General features: G+C 37.6%; 1 protein-coding gene across 2 annotated transcripts in view; it reads right to left on the bottom strand.

Moving 5' to 3' along the window:
- The window catches only part of LOC126375505 (protein goliath), a 104,456-nt gene that overhangs the window by 40,242 nt on the left and 45,280 nt on the right, over positions 1-18,934 (bottom strand). For both annotated transcript variants that reach the window (XM_050022469.1, XM_050022468.1), the window contains exon 2: positions 16,092-16,760. In XM_050022469.1, coding sequence (XP_049878426.1) covers positions 16,092-16,289 — 198 coding nt within the window. In that variant the 5' untranslated portion in view covers positions 16,290-16,760. The remainder of the gene's footprint in view (positions 1-16,091; positions 16,761-18,934) is intronic.

Genomic DNA, 18,934 nt, shown 5'->3' with positions numbered 1-18,934 from the left:
TGGGGTTGTCAAATTACATGACATTTAATATGTCAAATTACACGTGACATGTCAATTCAAAATCAAATTCCTTATTTATCGTAAGTATATCAAAGACAAATCTGATAGTTAGGATAACTGGCAGTTTATAAGCAAGTAGTGAGGGGTCTAATCTTTTTTACTGTCTAATTAAAATCTCCACTCACGTACATAAACTAATACATTTTTTTTCAAATCTAAGCATTAAGTACGTAAATGTTATAAACTTATAACCTTTTAAACTTCCCATCAATCACTGTCTTTTTACTGCAAAATGTGAGTTTCAATTTATTTGTCGATCTAGTTATCCAGTGCTAACTGCAAACATCTGTCGATCTCACGGTTAACCCACATACAGTGAATGGCACTCGGCCAGTGAGACGGATCAATTTAATAAGGCCAACGCACTATACCAGTCGCTAAATTATAAACTTCAAAATCATGCAAAAACGAAACGAAAGGGATGACTTTTGTTAAATTTTTTTTTTTTGTTGAATTTTATTAGCGCCAATGCCCAATTTAAAATAAAAAAGTAAAGTCATGTTTGAATAGGAACGCTTACCACAGATTAGACAAATCAACATTTAGAAAATTGGCGCGCAATAATTATGTAATATACACTTCTCATCAAAAAAATCGAAACACTTCCGTTTTCATTGTTTCTGTCCGAATTTAACACAAAAAAGAATTCATACGATGAAAAAAAATACATAAATGTATAGCTGGCAGTTTGGCCATTACAGTAATAAGCGAAAATTCTAAATTCAAAATTAGAATTTCATTTGTTTATCTTATAAACGAAATGAATCACTGTTTTGAGACAAATGTGTGTTTAGGGTTGGAGTACATTTAGCGTTTAAAAACTAAAAATTGGCGCCTATCCTTAAACTTTTTGTTTTTTATTTCAATACTGTGACTTTGGGACGTCTGAAAAAAGGTTTTTTTTCTAAAACGTATGGATACTTCGCCCACAGAAGCCGCCCAAGTTGTGGCATTGCTGGATTCTGGCCTTAGTCAGCGTGTTGTGGCTGCAAGACTGCATCTAAGCCTGTCATCTGTTCATAGAGTCTATAAACGTTATCGGGAGACTGGTTTGTTCACGCGCCGTTCAGGATCTGGCAGGAATCGGGTCACTTCTGAGCGAGATGATCGATTTATTGTAACAACTTCTTTAAGAAATCGACGCCTTAACGCTTTTCAACTGCAGCAGCGGCTTCGTGTTGTACGAAGGGTGGCTGTAAGTGACTCTACAATTAGAAGAAGGTTGAAGGATCGTGGACTGGTACCGCATAAGCCAGCAAATGGGCCGAAATTAACTGCAGACCATCGAAGAGCGCGCCTTAACTTTGCACGTGAGCACCTAAATTGGTCATACCTACAGTGGAGCAAAGTTCTCTTTTCTGATGAGTGTAAAATTATGCTGTATGGTAACGACGGAAGGAACAAGGTCTACAGAAGAGACGGAGAACGCTATGCACAATGCTGCATTGAAGAAAAGGTCAGCTATGGTGGCGGTTCGTGGACGGTTTGGGGAGGAATCAGCGCCGACGGTAAGACAGAGCTTGCTTTCGTGTCTGGGCCACGTCTGCCTGCACTAAACTGTCATCGGTACGTCGAAGAGTGTCTCGAGCCTCATGTGATGCCCTATGCACATTTTATTGGCAACGGCTTCATATTCATGCACGACAATGCTAGGGCTCACACCGCGGGCGTCGTACGAGATTATCTTAACGAAGTCGATATCTCTATTATGGAATGGCCAGCAAGAAGCCCGGACATGAATCCCATTGAACATCTGTGGGATGAATTAAAGAGACGAATTCGAGCAAGAGATCCTGCCCCAGAAACACTTAGCCAGCTGCAAGATGCAATCCAAGAGGAATGGGACAATATACCACAGCATGTGATCGTGACTCTCATCCGATCGATGAAGAACCGTATGGAAGCAGTAATTAGAGCTCGGGGAGGGAATACAAGTTATTAAATAAACGTTTTTTAGCTTTTTTTTTCATTTACGTGTGTTGTTTTATCCATTTCCTTTATACTCCATACGGAATAAAAATGACTCATTTAACAAAATACGAAACCTATGAAAAATTCATTTAAATTTAGAACATTAACATTAAGATTTGATAAGCTCATATTACTCACTATTAAACGACATTTAACATTTATTCCTAAATGTACACATTTTTCTGATAATCCTGACAAAACGTAAACTTGTCATCTTTGTTTCGATTTTTTTGATGAGAAGTGTATTAGCTACTTATATGAAGAAAGGACTATATTATATTTTCTGTTTTGTGATGGATATCATTATTTGAAAAGGTCAGCAGACGCGTTTTACATTTATATTATTATTATCTCATTATTATATTAATCTTGTTCATAATTCATTCGTAAAAAATCGAAGATTTTGTAAAGGTTACCTGGCATTATATTAAAACTTCGAAGGGCTGCTATACTTCGCGAACTTCACCGTCCACTCCATTCCATCTAGGCAGACGGACCACTAGGCGTCGTCGGCGGGCATTTCATCCTTATGTTGTGGATATACCACCAATCCGCACTAAACGTTTTGCCTCTTCGTTTTTGATGCAAACAGCAAAGGATTGGAACAGTCTGCCGTCGTCTGTTTTTCCAACTCGTTATAATCTGGGAGTGTTCAAGGCTAGAGTGAATAGAGATTAGCTAGGTACGCGTGATCCACCCTAGACCACGTCGTCACTTACCATCAGATGAGATTGTGGATAAACGCAAGCCTACATTATTAAAAAAATACTACACAAGGCAGGTGGGCGTGTACCACGGCTCAGAGTAACATTTTTTTTTTGTCACTTCCCTGAGTATCATATAAACAACAATAAGAAACAAAAAATCTTACAAAAATAACGTCATAACAATATGTTTTTAGCCGAGTAATCGGTGCACCAAAGACAAGCGTAGTATCGTGTTTCATTTTCAACTTTTTTTGCGCATTTCGCATTTATTATAAGAACGTACTATTTGCCTATTGTCTCTTGGTTTTTTTCTCAGTAAAGACTTCATAAAATACCTAAGCCTACCTATCTAAGACTACCACGACTGATTTAGCACCATTTATCTACAATATACAACCCTTTGTCACGATATCGTAGAAAAATCGTAATTGTATTACGTAAGCGGATTATGTTATGTAAAACATCACGGAAATATTTCTTTACTTCTTGCTAGTTTTTCCTTCGCGAGTTGGAAGGTCAGACAGACAGTCGCTTCTAAAAAACCGGACCTGTCAAATCTTCAGGTTAGGTAAGCGGACCCTGCGAAAACGGGATAATGCTCGGGGGATGATGATAATGATCACGGAAATACTTGGGGCCTTACCCAACAAGCGTTGCAAGCGGTTACGAAAAAAGGACAGTTTATATTATAATACATTATATACAATACATACATATATTATCACTATGGAAGTAGGAAAACACGACAGACAACAAGCATTTACCATTTACCTACTGTTAAAACACAATTATTTATGTATTTTATTACGATATCAGTTACGCATAGGTACCTAAACTGCGATAAGTAGGTGGTAGGTAGGTACATAATTTATCACAATAAATAGGTAAACTATAACAATAGAAATTAACAGTTTATTTCTTTATTTTTTTTACTTATTTATATTCTTAGTCCACTGAGGGATTAATAACATAACACATAAACCCAACACAGCATCACGCCTGTGTCTCTAAAGAGGTAGGTATAGGTATATACTACATATCGTGGAACGAAGTTAATTTGGAAAGTTTTAAGACTTTTAGTAATACCTATCAATTATTATTACGATATTATCTTAGAAAATAAAATAACACTTTGTGAAGCTGAGTGTACAAACGCTAACGTTTTGGTGTTCCATTGACAACGGCCTTAGCACCGTAAACGCGCGACTCTTCCTCGCCTCGACATACGTCACCCGTCACTCTCTCACAGTACTGCACAGAAAGAGACAGATGATCTTCGTCGCGGCGAGAAAGAGTCGCGTGCTTACGGTGCTAAGCCCGCTGGTCTTACGACAGTCTTATAGATCCTCCCTTTCAGTTTCAAGCTCATTCATGGGTCACATGTGGTCCCTGGGTTTTACGACCATTTATACTAAAAATACTGGTAAATAATGACATAATAAACGAGTTATTATACCATAGAACGCTGCAGTTGCAACCCAACCGGATTATCCAGTGTCACCGGTACATTATACCAGATTAATATTTAATAGGTATTGTAAGCATAATACTAATGTTTTTGAAATGTTCCATGATTTCATTTGGTCTACTACCAAGGGATCGAGATTGGTTTTATATCTATACGTAGGATTATGAACTTTTATGCGGGAACGGGACGGTTTCTTTCTTCACAGAATAATCTAACTAAAATAAATAATACGAAGTCGTATTTCGTGGTTAATGATCGCATTAAGTTAATCGAAAAACTTTCGCGAGTGTTATTATATCGGAATATTCAATAAACAAAGTGTACCTATCTATTTTCGCTTCGTGCCAAGAAGCCGCTTCATAACTCGAAAGTTTATGCGGACTTTTGAGTTAATTCGTTTGGGACTCGGGTGGTGTCTGCTCCGCGGGTGGGGGCTTAGGTTTCATCATTCATCTTCATCAACTTTCATAATTTCATTATTTAAAAAAAATACAAAAGGCATGGCTATATGGGGATAGTTCCCTTTGCCTTGCCCTTCGGGGAAAATCAACCAAAAAATATGGTAGGTAGTCAGATATTTCGACAATAAATGATATCTTTAGTTCCGATAGCAGCTGTATAGAATATTATTCGATTCCTTCGAACTCATAAAACAAATTATCTAAAGTTATAAATTTACAATTATATTATACAGCAAACGTCGCCAACTTTCTAGAGTACATCGACACAAATACAGAAAGATAATATAAATACAAAGGAATGTTTTAAGATAACATACATCCGAATCAAACCAACTAATTTCCCTCCCAACTTGATAAGGCAACTCCACGTAAGATAATACCTACTTTTAAATCCGTCAGTCGACTACCTAGGTATACCTACTCGTTTATCGTCGTCTTAGTGAAAACCATGCAAGCGCCAAATTTGAAGAATCACATTCTAATTAAAACACATAATACCGGGTTCAATTAAAATCAAGGACATGAGACTCCCGATATTTCAACACTTGCAAGTGCCATGATAACCAAACAAACAAACAATGAATCACATTCTGTTCTGTTGTGATTTTCGACGAGAATATTTTGATTTACTTTATTTAATTTCAATCGAGTAAAAATTTAAAGCAAAAAGTTTTACTTGAAATTAGGTTTGTTAAAAAAATCACTAATCTACTATATAATTCTAGTGAACATCATCTATGCTTTTTTGTAATTGCTCTGTGAAAATGTTAAGTGATAGTTACTGTCTTGTTTTTGTGTGTTGCGTCCTTTTATAATAAACAATTTCTATTCTATTCTATTCGTAAGATAAGCGCGTCAGATTTTATTCGATCCCAGTCTAGCACAGTGGTTCTGTTTTTTTGCATTTTATAGGGCTGTCCAGTCCAGTAAGGACTTAGAGCGTGATGTATTTATGTCACACATCACAATATATATCGTAGATGTAGCGGTCATTGTGCTAAGACCTATTGTGTCCCGGTATTGTGTTTCTACAATCACTTTTCTCGCTACTGTTACCTCATAATATATCATATATTTACTATTGTTTTTATTTATTAATGAAGGATATTTATTATCGACGCTTTTTAGTTGGCATTTAGTTACTGAAAAGATCGTAGTTTAGTTAGTATAAATAATATTAAAAAAGTAATTGAAGCTTGTTAATTTTCCTTTTTTCTGTGAATTCTCTCTATTTGAGGACTAACACTAGGCTTAAGGCAGCGTCCATTGCTTCACATACCGTGATCTAGAACTATAGGTATATCTAATGCGTTTCTCATACGTGCAAGCAACTCTTTTAGCGAATCATCTAACAGCATAGATTTATTCCACACTAATATTGCATCTATTAAGCGAATTTTAACACGAGAACATTTTGAGACCCAATAAAATTACTCATGTTATAATATATTAATAAAATAATAATGGCTAAAGTTGGAGGAGGTCGGTGGCGCAGCGGTAAACCCGCTCGGTCAGCGATTGTTGAAGTTAAGCGACTTTCGCAAAGGCCGGTCATAGGATGGGTGACCACAAAAAAAAATTCATCTCGAGCTACTCCGTGCTTCGGAAGACACGTTAAACCGTTGGTCCCGGTTGCATTAGCAGTCGTTAATAACCACCAATCCGCACTGGGCCCGCGTGGTGGTTTAAGACCCGATCTCCCTACCCATCCATAGGGAAGGCCCGTGCGCCAGCAGTGGGGACGTTAATGGGCTGGCGATGAATGGCTAAAGTTAAATTTGATTTGTATTTACTAACCCATCAGCATTCGAAGTAACTTAAGGCGTTTGTTTTCTTTTTTCATGTTAGCTATTATTTTTATGTACCGTTCTAGCTGCTTTTCTTATTTTCTTTTTTCTCCTTCCCTTTCAGTGATTAGATTACAATCATCTATTGGCGAGAAAATGTTATTAGCATCGTTTCATGCATATTTCGTTCATGTATAATTAGTCAGTAAGTTCTCCAAATAATATAAAATAAAAATAATAAAATAATTACTTAGTCATCATTAATTTAACTTGTCGGTGTAGCATTCTCCATTCTTGTCTATCAAAGGCCAATTCTTTGACTTCCTTATAAAACACGACGTTTGCGTTCTCTTTAATTTGTTCCATGTAAGTTCTTGGTCTTCCCCTTCCTCTTTCCTTCTATGATGTTTTTAATAAATTCGTCGTGTCTTATTAAGAGTCCAATCATCTTGCCTCTTCTGTCCTCAATAACTCTCAATATTTCTCTCCTTTCCCCTACTACCACTCCTCTCCCACCTTCCTTAGCCTACTTCCTTACTTACTTTGTCTTTTCCCTTTCTTTACTTGCACAGCTTTATCGCCCATATTGATAGCGGGAATTATGATCTATCTCAGTAGCATAATGGAGCATGAGTATGTAGCAGAGTACAAACTGCACATACTGGCTTTTCGTTCTGACCATCATCATTTTAAATTACGAAATTCTCATTCCATTCCGCATTTCCTTTCATTTTACTCTCTTTTGACTCACTGCATCCCCGACCTTCATAAAAACAACAAGTATATTATACTGTTCGAACAGCCTCCGTGGTCTAGTGGTTAGAGCGTTAGGCTCACGATCTGGAGGTCCGGGTTCGATTCCCGATGGGGACATTGTCGAAATCACTTTGTGAGACTGTCCTTTGTTTGGCAGCAAGGACTTTTCAGGCTTGAATAACCTGATTGTCCGAAAAAGTAAGATGATTCCGTGCTTCGGAGGGCACGTTAAGCCGTTGGTCCCGGCTATTAGCCGTAAAAACACCTCCACCAACCCGCATTGGAGCAGCGTGGTGGAGTATGCTCCATACCTCCTCCGGTTGATTGAGGAGAGGCCTGTGCCCAGCAGTGGGACGTATATAGGCTGTTTATGTATGTATGTATGTATATTATACTGTTTATGATTCTTTTGTGAAATGTGTATATTGTGAACTATGTATATTCCTATCCTGTTTGTGAAGTGTTTTTAATAAACTGTATATATTCCTGCTTGCTGCTTGCTTCTAATTTATCACCGTTATCACCAATCACTCCCCTACTCTGCCGGCACGTCGGGATACCATATCCTCACCACCCAGCGTGCCGCAAGTAGATACTGTATATTTCATATCAATCGATCAAGGCTAATCTTGGTAGTGTCGTACCCGGCCCTTTCACCAGAGCAGTGTGGCAAGAACTTGCATGATGCCCTTTACTAAACGACGCAACACTTACGACAGAGTTTTAGAAAAAATATGAAGTGATAGGTAAGTGGAGATAGATGGCATTACTATGTTACATAACAGTGTAAAACGTACAATTCATTTTTGTATGGATTTTTACACAAATCGCTGAGGGGCAGGAAACCTGGCAAGACGGGAAGACAACAGATGGACTAAGAAGGTTACGGAATGGTGGCCAAGGGATGGTAGACGATATTGAAGCAGACCATAAGTCCGATGATCGGATGTTTGACATCTTTTTTTTTTGGACTGTACAATTGCAATAAAACACTTTTGATTTTGATTTTTTTTGTGAGGTACACCGGAATAAAGTGGATGAGACTTGCACAGGATCCGAGAGGATTTTTACCTACATCTATACTACAAAATATGAAAGGACTTCCAATAATAGCTCATAAAAATAACTTAGATGAAGATGTTAAGTTTTGCTTCATCGCTTCATTACAGGTTGCGTATAATGCAGTTATAAATAGTGCAGTTTCCCAACACGCGCCACTGCGCAAGAGCAACTGAGCTTATCGCAAGTAAATTCTAACGTTTTTCTTACAATGTAAGAATAATCTTATCTTTACTAGTAGTGGGAACGACACGATATACCTAAAGGTATTTAAGTATGCTTTTTGTATGACGTATTTTTTTGTAGATTCGTTCACTACTTGGCTAGAAAAAATGGGGTCTCTAACCTAAAAATTTAAGACAACAGGCCTGAGGGTGGCCTGATGGTAGCGAACCTCGGATCAGGGTGTCGTCTGAGAGAATGACGGACTTCCCTGCTACGTTCCCCTAAAAATACAGTGATAATTACCTATTTTCTCATCGGTCGGGTAAATAATTTTTCAGAAATATTATGTAATGGCAGAGGCGTATACAAAAAAATGTTGCTTGATATTTGGATCAGATTAGCTATGTATAGAATAATGTTGCTAGTGGCTACCTATATTTCTTGTCTTTTGATCAGAATAATTATAATGGGTGGAAGATTTGTTGTGCCCTGAGTGTAATAACATTCATACCCAAAAATGCATATACGTATATACATGTGTGTAATCCATGAAATGAGAAAGTTAAACGAAAGCATCATAGTCAGAAGCAACAAATTCCAAAGTGCGTTAATTAGCTGATAGCGATATTACACTGAAAAAGGAAAATTATATTTAAAATATACCTAAATATTTCACAAGTACTTTACCGGAGGGATGATTAAGACATTAAATTTGAAGAGAGAGATGAGAAATTCACATTTATATAGCTTACTAATATTAAGTTCCTAGAAAGTTGTGTTCGGTGTAAAATAAACATATACTCATAACATGAGGCATTATAGACAAAGGCTGAAGTAATTCGTGTAATATAATTATTCCTATTTATTTAAAATCTGTCATATCATAATACACTTCTCATCAAAAAAATCGAAACACCTTGCAAGTTTACGTTTTGTCAGGATTATCAGAAAAATGTGTACATTTAGGAATAAATGTTAAATGTCGTTTAATAGTGAGTAATATGAGCTTATCAAATCTTAATGTTAATGTTCTAAATTTAAATGAATTTTTCATAGGTTTCGTATTTTGTTAAATGAGTCATTTTTATTCCGTATGGAGTATAAAGGAAATGGATAAAACAACACACGTAAATGAAAAAAAAAGCTAAAAAACGTTTATTTAATAACTTGTATTCCCTCCCCGAGCTCTAATTACTGCTTCCATACGGTTCTTCATCGATCGGATGAGAGTCACGATCACATGCTGTGGTATATTGTCCCATTCCTCTTGGATTGCATCTTGCAGCTGGCTAAGTGTTTCTGGGGCAGGATCTCTTGCTCGAATTCGTCTCTTTAATTCATCCCACAGATGTTCAATGGGATTCATGTCCGGGCTTCTTGCTGGCCATTCCATAATAGAGATATCGACTTCGTTAAGATAATCTCGTACGACGCCCGCGGTGTGAGCCCTAGCATTGTCGTGCATGAATATGAAGCCGTTGCCAATAAAACGTGCATAGGGCATCACATGAGGCTCGAGACACTCTTCGACGTACCGATGACAGTTTAGTGCAGGCAGACGTGGCCCAGACACGAAAGCAAGCTCTGTCTTACCGTCGGCGCTGATTCCTCCCCAAACCGTCCACGAACCGCCACCATAGCTGACCTTTTCTTCAATGCAGCATTGTGCATAGCGTTCTCCGTCTCTTCTGTAGACCTTGTTCCTTCCGTCGTTACCATACAGCATAATTTTACACTCATCAGAAAAGAGAACTTTGCTCCACTGTAGGTGTGACCAATTTAGGTGCTCACGTGCAAAGTTAAGGCGCGCTCTTCGATGGTCTGCAGTTAATTTCGGCCCATTTGCTGGCTTATGCGGTACCAGTCCACGATCCTTCAACCTTCTTCTAATTGTAGAGTCACTTACAGCCACCCTTCGTACAACACGAAGCCGCTGCTGCAGTTGAAAAGCGTTAAGGCGTCGATTTCTTAAAGAAGTTGTTACAATAAATCGATCATCTCGCTCAGAAGTGACCCGATTCCTGCCAGATCCTGAACGGCGCGTGAACAAACCAGTCTCCCGATAACGTTTATAGACTCTATGAACAGATGACAGGCTTAGATGCAGTCTTGCAGCCACAACACGCTGACTAAGGCCAGAATCCAGCAATGCCACAACTTGGGCGGCTTCTGTGGGCGAAGTATCCATACGTTTTAGAAAAAAAACCTTTTTTCAGACGTCCCAAAGTCACAGTATTGAAATAAAAAACAAAAAGTTTAAGGATAGGCGCCAATTTTTAGTTTTTAAACGCTAAATGTACTCCAACCCTAAACACACATTTGTCTCAAAACAGTGATTCATTTCGTTTATAAGATAAACAAATGAAATTCTAATTTTGAATTTAGAATTTTCGCTTATTACTGTAATGGCCAAACTGCCAGCTATACATTTATGTATTTTTTTTCATCGTATGAATTCTTTTTTGTGTTAAATTCGGACAGAAACAATGAAAACGGAAGTGTTTCGATTTTTTTGATGAGAAGTGTATATTACGAACATACTCTTCTCATAAAAAAATATTTATTAGATAAATATTAAAAACGTTATAAAAAAAATGACATTTTACATGTTGATATTATAAGACTTCCAAATTCAAATTTAAAAATCTCCAATCTCGTGTTTCGTGGAACACAAATTCGAAAGCGATTCGATTTTTTTGACGAGAAGTACGTAGACATATTTGCTGCATATTAATGTAAGAACATAAACTTGACAACAAAAACACTCGATCGATAAAAACGAAACAAAATTGCGGTCACTTTGTTTTTGCACGTGTTAAATAGGTACATTATAGGGCATTTCACTGGGTCAAACATAAATTATAAAATGCTTTCTAGAAATACGTAGAATCGAGATGATTAAAAATCAATCTCATTTTACTTTACGGCTTCTTTTCGAATTTTATTTATGAATTAAGTAACAAAAGGGTACGATGTTTAAGTGCGATGTTTAAGTCTTTTATCACGAAATAGAAGAGGTTAGAAAGGCCCTTGAGCGCATTTTGTATCAGAACCTCTGTCGCCGGTTCAACCCAACTCTCTTTTGCTACTATTCCTGCAAACAGATAACTACGATAGCTCTACTGCTTCTCAAATACCATAGCCACTTTACCGGCAATGCATATTCTATGTGATAGGCTGCAATTTTATCATTACTTTTCGTAAGATACTGCATATAAATGTATTTTTTTGATAAATAGGCAATCATACTAAGATTCTCAGCTTTCCTATGATAAGGAGGGATCTCCTTGCATGATAAGCGATATATTTTTTTGCCCTGTAGGTTATAATGCACAAGACGACCTTTTAATATACTATCGCGGAGCTCCGTGTGTCGTAAACTTTGCGGACGAGTGGAGTGCAAAGTTGAAGTATGAACTATTTGCTCATACGTTTCGCGCTCACTTGGCCCTTCCAACTTCATTCTTCTATTACGTGGCTTGTATTGATGACGTCACAGGACAGAATTTCCATACAAACTGCAAAGAAAACTTTCGTTTCGACGTTTTGTTCTTCTATCATGTGGGTTGTGATTGTGACGTGAATTACCAACCTCATCAACCCTGGTGTCAGGGTTATTATTGAGCCGCTAAAGACCCCTGACATGGCTCATGTAACGACTTACATTAGTAAGTAGTAACCGGGACCAACGGCTTAACGTGCTTTCCGAAGCACGAATCATCTTACTTTTTGGACAATCAGGTGATCAGCCTGTAGTGTTCTAACCAAACTAGGGATCACAAAGTGATTTTTGTACTATGTCTAGGGATTAGGGATTCGCACCCGGGACCTCCGGATCGTGAGCCCAACGCTCAACCACTGGAGCACGGAGGCCGTTAAAAGTATCTCATTTGACTAGGTTGGTAATTATAAAATTCTGATTACTAAATAAAGACAGATAGATCTAAAGGTGACAAAAACGTGTTCATGCATCTAGATTGAATAGAGGAGGCTTGTCTTGAAATAGTATGGGAGAAATAGTCCATTGTTCTATTACGACACTATCGATAGATAAACATGCCAGGTCCACCGTGACGCGTCATGTTATCGTGTTTGTTATTCAGATCGCCATTTTTTGTCCATGATCGGTAGATAGCTATGTCAATTGATTGCGATAGTGTTTATTGCGAGGGCGAATAGAATTGATATGACGTAACGTAAACATACTTAGAGCCCTGTATCATTAGGACACCAAAAGGGCAACTGTCGGGCCACTAACAATATGTATGCAGTTGACACCATGACACAATTTGATGTACATTGCGGAGTTTGTGATCACAAGTATTTTGCAGTTTCATATTAGCTACGTAATGAACACCAAATTGTCGTTGTAATTTACAATTGTAAGTTTTATTGAACAGGCCCCTGATGTCTTGGTTGCGCAACCAACAAGACACCAACAGGGCTAACACGCGCAACGTGATAAAATTATCGATCGGTTCAATAAATTTTGTCGAAATCGATAAGTTTGTCTTTTCCCTAACATGCGTGCCACGTGGTTTTGTTCGTATTTTGACAGAAATGACTTATTTGGGTTCGCATATTAACACCGATCGACAAAACGACATAATTATATCGTCAGAATCGATAAAATGACCGCGACAAGATTCTAACACGTTGCGCGTTAGCCCTAGGTTTACAAAAAAACACTATTTCGTTGACTAGGCGGCGTCGCGATGTTCCTGTATAGTTACTTCATACAAAACTACTTTAAGCCCTACAGGTGAGGTAGATATGTATACAACTGTATACATTTTGTTGGTGGCGCAACTGTGGTGGCGTCACCATCAGGCCTAACACGTTATAATAAACGCAACGCGACGCGAGATAAAATAAGGTCCTTGGTACACGCGACTGCCGGGACATCCGCGATTTTTTCAAGATATCGTAGTCCAAAGAAAACCCGAAGGAGGCCCTGTGAAAAACGAGATAATGCTGGAGGGGTGTAGCACTCCAAATGAAATATCATATTATTGTATACTGCCTAAAGAAGAGCCTAAAGAAAATACAGATTTCTGGGCAGATCTCATTATATATAACATAACATAACATAAACCGCCTATATACGTCCCACTGCTGGGTACAGGCCTCCCTTCAATCAACCGGAGGGGGTATGGAGCATACTCCAATTCGGGTTGGTGGAGGTGTTTTTACGGCTAATAGCCAGGACCAACGGCTTAACGTGCTCTCATGCGCTCATTATTTTTAAAAAGAAAACTATTTTGTAGCGATAATAATTTTACCATAATACATTACCGAGGAATATCCGTCGGGGGCTGCCATTAACCCAGCTAAAGTTTTTCTAGTGACGTGAATACAATTATTGAAGAATTGTAGATGTTTAACGACGACATAAAATACACTTATAGGTATGATTAAATTTTTGTTGATATTTCATATAGAAAAGGCAGCCCCCGACGGATATTCCTCGGTTATGTATTATGGTAAAATTATTAACGCTACTTACATTTAAATATATCTTCGAGAAACAGACACGTTAGGAAAAAACTGTAAACATCCATATTCATTGTTAAGGTACTTTTAAGTATACAGGGTGTTAGTGACATCGTAACGAAAACTTTGAGGGATGATTCAGGCCATAATTCTGAGTTGATATCAAGTGGAATTTTCCGTCGCAAAAGTATGGAACAGAAAATAATTTAAATAAGCTCTAAAATTTTTATGACTTCTCCGACAGGAAATTCCACTTGATATCGATTCAGAATCATGGTCTGAATCATCCCCTTCAGTATTCGTTACAGTGTCACTAACACCCATACCTACTTGTATGGTTACTGTATGTACTTGTATGGGGTGTAAGTGACATCGTAACGAATACTGAGAGGGATAATTCATCTGATTATTGTAAGTTAATATCAAGTGGAATTTTCCATCGCAAAAGTATAGAATTGAAAATAATTTTAAAAAACTAAAAAAATTTCATGAATTTTGCGACGGAAAATTCCACTTGATATTAACTCAGAATCATGGTCTGAATCATCCCTCTGAGTATTCGTTACGATGTCACTAACACCCTGTATATTATCTATTACCGATTTCTCGAGATATCAACTCTTTTTTAGAAAGTATTTTTAAGTCTATTATAATATTACGTTACATAATAATTGGGTTAAGTCGGGGGTTTTGAGTTATTTTATTCTTTTTCGATGCGATTTTTACCGTCGTGGGTTTTTTTTTTAATTTTTAATTTTGCTCAATTTTATTATCAGTTTAGTTTACATGTTCGAATTTTGAAATTGGACGCCGACGTTCTTTCGTCTGATTCGAATATTTGATCTCACAGTAATTGATCGCGATGGCTCGCCTGCGCGGCGCCTTACGTACTTATATATATTTATTTTTCATGATGATTGTTCATCAAAACACGCTAATAATTTGGAATTAAATTGAACCTAGGTTAAGTGCTTAATGTAAAAATAATGTGAATGTAATAAATTAGTTCAGTATTTCTTTAAGTGAACCTTCATTGTTCAAAATTTCATGTTTGTAATTTGTGTAGTAAGTATGTAAATAAATAAATATTACTCATTATTATAAAACCATCTTTTGTAAGTAGTAATACCAACCTAAGTAAGTAATGACGGTTAAATTAGGTATTGTAATTGGCAGCCCTCAGATGTCACACACACAGACGCGCGTGTTGATAATGTTAATGTGTAGTGTCTGTGTAAAATGAGGTTGTTTGTATGAAGTGTTAGGGGTGTGCTTCGGCCTCACGCCTTCCAAATGTCCCAAGATAATGGATACGACATACAAATAAATCTTTAATAGGGCTATAGACGCAGCTCCGGTATGATTTGGTGGAGATGTCTCATAAATATTAATAGGTAGATTTAAAATTAATAACATAATGAATAATAAATGCTTAAGTATATTAAGCTTTAATACACCGACGTTATAATACAAACTGAATGAAAATGTTTGGTATGAAACGGACAGTGTTTAATATATCGGGAAAATGTCTCAAAATATCTTTCATTTCAATTCGCACGTATGCAAACATCCAGGTATTACAGAACCCGTGTTAATAGTACTCGCACCGGTAAGAAAAGTTCGTAAAAAAACCGTAAACTTTTCGTTTTAACTAAACTAACACAAACATAAAAAAATACAATGTTTCTAACAAACCTTAAGGAATGAAATTCCAATAATTCTTTCTTATTACTTAGTTATATCACTTTCGACCGTGCGTTGATCGATAAGTCAGTCAGTGTTTTGGCTTATCGTTTATTTTTTTTCTTTTTCTGTAGCCTAATTGTGTTTATGTCCCACTGCTGGGCAAAGGCCTCCCCCTTCTCTTTCCAACCCTCCATGTCTTGGGCATCGTCCTGCCAGGTGTTCTGGAAGGCGTCCAGTTCGTCCCTCCACAGGCGTCGTGGTCTGCCTCGACATCAAGGACCTTGTGTGGACCAATCAGATGTAATTTTGGCCCACTTTTCCCGATGCATACGGCAGACATGTCCCGCCCCATTTCAGCCTAGCGGATTTTTCACCAACACCCGCTACTTGAGTTCTGAAGCGCAGTGTCGTGTTTGTAACGCGATCATCATTATCATTTATAGGAAATAAAATAGACAAAGGTACTCTTAACACTCACCTCGGAAGTTTCAGTGTAGATCTCACCGTGTTCATCTTCGTAAGTGATGTTGATATTGGCGACAGTGTAGGTGTCACTCACGAACCTCTCATCACCAGCACTGTACCGCACTGAATCAATCTCACTGCCCGGCGCATGACATCCGACTAACGTGGCAAACCAGCTTAGAGCCGCCAGACTAGACCACTTCGTACGCATCTTCAAATTATCACATCCAACACACTACACGGTGTAGTACTGATACGCACTTGTGTTAATGTTTCGTTTCTAAACATGAACGCGGAACTAGCGTCTCTACACGACTTTCCGCGCCCGAATGCTATCGCGAATGACGCTGCGGCGCGGCGGTAAAATCCACACTATCGTAAACGATAAAAATTATCGTTATCACTACAATCTTGGCACAACACTAAGCTTCCTTTAGGAACTCTTAAAGGGACTTTATCACTCACTATAAAAAATTTCGTCTCCACTTTCAATTTCTGCACGAATCACTCACTAGTTGCGTACTACTTTTGCGTACTTTTTTTGAATTCTGTCGTTTCTGTTCCTTGGGAATAGTGGTGAAATTCCAGTGTGTTGTGGAGGGTATAAATGTGGTGTCACAGCGCGTATCTCGATGTCGACTGCTGCCCCATAACCGGCCAGGTACTTGGCTGCGTCATGCAACTGCAACAATGGAATTGTGACGTTAGAACTATCGGGTAGAAAAAACTAGAGGACTAACTATTGTTATAGAATAAAAAATAAACCTACGTATTGTACCTGAGCACCGTATCTTTCTCTAGTTACATAGAAGGGGCATCTGTGCATTTAAGTATTTCACATAACATTTCAATATAAGTAAATCAGTTAACAGAAAAAAAAACATCATCATCATTAATAGCAAAAGAGCTATCTTGACAGGTAGAATCCTATCATTTGATTGGCTAAAATATCAATGAATTGACAGGCGTTGATAATTTCAACCAATCACAGGAAAGGATTTCTGACTGTAAAAATACAATGAGTTACACCGGCCTCTGGGAGTTCGTGGAAATAGATTTATATTTGCCTATATACACTCAACTATGCCTGAAGGTAAGCATAGAGAAGCCCTAATTGCAGTAGCAACTGAAAAGCAACGCAATGAGTCGTGTGATGCTCTGTCGCGGGGCCACCACCTCCAATTCAGTTGAAAACGATATAGATTACTGTACGTACCATGTACATAGTGTACGTGAAAAGATTTTATGTGTACGTGCTATAATTAGAAAGAAAACAAGAAATTAAAGTGGCTTCGCTGGAGAGCATACTCCCCAGCGGAGCCACTCAGTTTGCATACTTCGAGATGTTTTCTTCCTGTAAATTGAAGTATAGTTTGATGTACGTACTACGTACATAGTGTACGTGAAAAGATTTTATGTGTACGTGCTATAATTAGAAAGAAAACAAGAAATTAAAGTGGCTTCGCTGGAGAGCATACTCCCCAGCGGAGCCACTCAGTTTGCATACTTCGAGATGTTTTCTTCCTGTAAATTGAAGTATAGTTTGATGTACGTACTACGTACATAGTGTACGTGAAAAGATTTTATGTGTACGTGCTATAATTAGAAAGAAAACAACAAATTAAAGTGGCTTCGCTGGAGAGCATACTCCCCAGCGGAGCCACTCAGTTTGCATACTTCGAGATGTTTTCTTCCTGTAAATTGAAGTATAGTTTGATGTACGTACTACGTACATAGTGTACGTGAAAAGATTTTATGTGTACGTGCTATAATTAGAAAGAAAACAACAAATTAAAGTGTATATGACGGCATGAACAAAACGTGAAGCGCTGAAGATTTTAAGAAACAATCTCCTTGCGAGAACTTTTTATCTATGCACAAACTACTAAGAGAACCTATTTCAGACGAACGTCTCTCATACAAAACAAAGAGCCTCAGAATTTAGAGTATGACACTTGATTTGACATATAAAATTATATTGCCACACGCAAAAATAATTGTGGGGTTGCCATAGTAATGATATGGCACGGCGTGGCAGTAGTGATAGCTTTAAATTAGTTAGATTACTTTAAATTTTGATGACAAGGTTTATAAAAAAAAGACTGCAGTTTACGTATACTTGTATAACATTTTATTTTTTAATTTTGTTTTATATTTTATGGACTTTTTTTCTGAAATAGAGCTTTATTATTATTATTTTAAATATGCCTTTTTGCATTAATGGCAAACTTTCCTCTAAACTCTCTAATCTAGAGACATCTGTACCCTTTAATATTTTGTTTATAATAACACTGCTAATCTTGAGAGACCCGGAAAGTTTTTAATAAAAATGTCTTCGCAAATAATTTGCGAAGGCTTAGGACTACTGGGAACAATTGTGTTTGCCATGCGGATTGCACAAAGACATTTTTATTAAAAACTTTTTGTCATCATACAAACACTGTAACTTCTGCACTTCTAGAGTTCTTCCTAGCTCACTTTTAGGAAACTGGTGAAATATAGCGTCTTTTCGTCTTTTCGCTTACTTATCTTACACTCATACTGTATGGATATCACAGTTTTCTAGTTGAGAGGCTAACTACGGAATTTATTCAACGCCAATTTCACTCGATCACTTACATTTATAAAACTACAATGAAACAATGATTGATTTTGGATTTTGTTTGGTTAGGACGCCGGGCGGGCAGCGCTTGCCCTTGTGTCTATGTTTATATCCTAACCTAAGATTGTCCCAAGATGGCGGAAGATCGCAGAGGGGTGAAATGAAGTAGGAGAGGGGTGAAGTAGCTGTCATTTTCTAAACTCGGTACATTTGCGCTATGGTACAATTTTTTTGTATGAACATTTCCGGCCGTG

This window comes from Pectinophora gossypiella, chromosome 19 (genome assembly GCF_024362695.1).
Source record: "Pectinophora gossypiella chromosome 19, ilPecGoss1.1, whole genome shotgun sequence".
Taxonomy (NCBI): Eukaryota; Metazoa; Arthropoda; class Insecta; order Lepidoptera; family Gelechiidae; genus Pectinophora; species Pectinophora gossypiella.
Note: the sequence above shows the minus strand (reverse complement) of the source record. Positions and strands in the feature narration are given on the sequence as shown.